General features: G+C 55.7%; 1 protein-coding gene across 1 annotated transcript; it reads left to right on the top strand.

The window, feature by feature from the left end:
- Window positions 1–707: 707 nt before the first annotated feature.
- On the top strand, window positions 708–1131 carry LOC130587111 (potassium/sodium hyperpolarization-activated cyclic nucleotide-gated channel 2-like; the record flags this gene model as incomplete). Its single annotated transcript, XM_057388068.1, has 1 exon — window positions 708–1131. A coding segment is annotated over one exon (424 nt), but the record flags the coding sequence as incomplete, so codon positions are not given.
- Window positions 1132–2094: the final 963 nt, after the last annotated feature.

Genomic DNA, 2094 nt, shown 5'->3' with positions numbered 1-2094 from the left:
GGTGGGAAATCTTTTAAAAATCCCAAACAAATAAATTAGGGGTTTTCATTTACGTGCGTCTTCAAAACAAAAGTGAATGTTACTGTGAGGGAACGCCGAGCCGCCACTGAAGTGGTCCTGGAGACCGTGCTTCATGGAGCAGGAGTGAAATGTTGGTGTTATCATCCTTAGAAACAGAACAGGCGTTTCCAGGCACGTGACTGTGAGCTTTATCGATTGTTGCTGCCCAGCACAGGAGCCCGCAGAGTGTGGACTAAACTGCTGAAACCTGGGCTCAGCAGGAGCCTCAGCTGAAGGCTGTAGATGAGAGCACAGGCTCCAGTTCCATCCTCATCCCAAAGCTCCTAAAGAAGGATCAGGACAAAACCCAATGGTTTAACCCCAGATGGCTTTATTGACATCCAGGCTCCGAGGGTTCCCAAATCCTCGTTCTCTCCTTACCCCGCAGCCCCTGTGGTGACCACAGGTTTGTCGCTCTCTCCCCTGGGTACACCCRGGCCTGGCTCAGCTCCTTCCTGAGCCCTGGAAGGCAGAGCAGGAGTGCTGCTCTGATATTAATTAGCCAATTAGCAGCCGGTGCAGCGTGCGTGCCCAGGCAGAGCGGCAGAGCCCAGGGGACGAGTGACAGTGGAGATGGATGAGTTCATTCGCACTGCTGACCCYGGCTCCCCGTGGCTGATCTCACGTGTCTCTGTCTCCCCATGCAGGTTTTACTGGGACCTGACCATGCTGCTGCTGATGGTGGGCAACCTGATCATCATCCCCGTGGGCATCACCTTCTTCAAGGATGAAAACACCACCCCGTGGATCGTCTTCAATGTGGTTTCGGACACATTCTTCCTCATCGACCTCGTCCTCAACTTCCGGACGGGCATCGTGGTGGAGGACAACACCGAGATCATCCTGGACCCGCAGAGGATCAAGATGAAGTACCTCAAGAGCTGGTTCGTGGTGGATTTTATCTCCTCCATCCCCGTGGACTACATCTTCCTGATYGTGGAGACGCGCATCGACTCCGAGGTGTACAAGACGGCGCGGGCGCTGCGCATCGTGCGCTTCACCAAGATCCTGAGCCTGCTGCGCCTGCTGCGCCTGTCGCGCCTCATCCGCTACATCCAYCAGTGGGAGGAGGTGAGACAGCCCCCGTGGCCACTCCAGGGCTGCTCTGGAGTGCCCGGGCTCCTTCTTGCCTCTTCTGGGGCTGCCTCATGCCTGGTTTGGGCGGTTTTCCAACAGTTGTCAGGACCCGCGTGATCTGTGGGAATGCTGCACAGGCAGGGAGCGGGATGGGCCTGATGTTTGGGGTGTGTTCCCGAGGGAATCCTGCAGGTTTTTGGAACCCCTGTGATCCATGGGGATGCTGCACGGGCAGGGAGTGGGGTGGGCACGGGTGGGCCCCGTGCAGGAGGTGGGTGCTGGTGAACAGATCCATCAGCCGGGCAGCAAGGGCTCACCCTCCCGGAGCCCCCTGAGGTGCAGGAACAGCTCCAGGGGAACAGCTGATGTGCAGAACTTGGGGCATCTGTTTGCCATCTGCTGCTTCTCTGTGCTTGTCTCCTGAATGAAGGGAAGAGTGTGGAGCTGTGCTAGAACCCTTCTGCTTTCCTTTCTGCCGTCTCTGGCWCTGTGCTAAGGGGAAAGGGAGGAGGAGCAATCTGCAGGCAAATTCTGGTGAAAAGCAAGATCCCCACTGCCCCTGGGGCCCCTGGAACCCGTGCTGTTCCCAGGAGGGTTTCCAGCGTGCAGGATGAATTGTCAGGCATGATGTGGGTGAAGCCATAATCTTRCAGGCAGCTGAAAATCAGTTCTTTTCCTCCTGTCACCGTGCTCTCCAAAGCAGAGAGAAAGCTTCCTACATCTTTTTCCTCATGTGAAGAATTTTCAGGCAGAGGAAAGCCAGTCAAGGCAATTTCACCCTCGACTCCACAGTTTGTGCTRTGCTTGGGAGCAGAGCATGATCTGATGGTGAGTGTGCTCCCAGGACTGGGAAGGGGAGGGTGCATCTTTTTCCTGCATATTTTTCCTCATGTCAGAAGCGTGTTTTCAGGCCGAGGAAAGCTGTTCAAGACAATTTCACCCTCGTGCCCATAGTTT

The sequence above is a fragment of the Malurus melanocephalus genome, unplaced genomic scaffold (assembly GCF_030028575.1).
Source record: "Malurus melanocephalus ecotype Western Australia unplaced genomic scaffold, MMel_1.1 scaffold_1540, whole genome shotgun sequence".
In the NCBI taxonomy this organism is placed as follows: Eukaryota; Metazoa; Chordata; class Aves; order Passeriformes; family Maluridae; genus Malurus; species Malurus melanocephalus.
The sequence above is the reverse complement of the archived record's forward strand: the minus strand, read 5'-3'. Positions and strand labels throughout refer to the sequence as shown.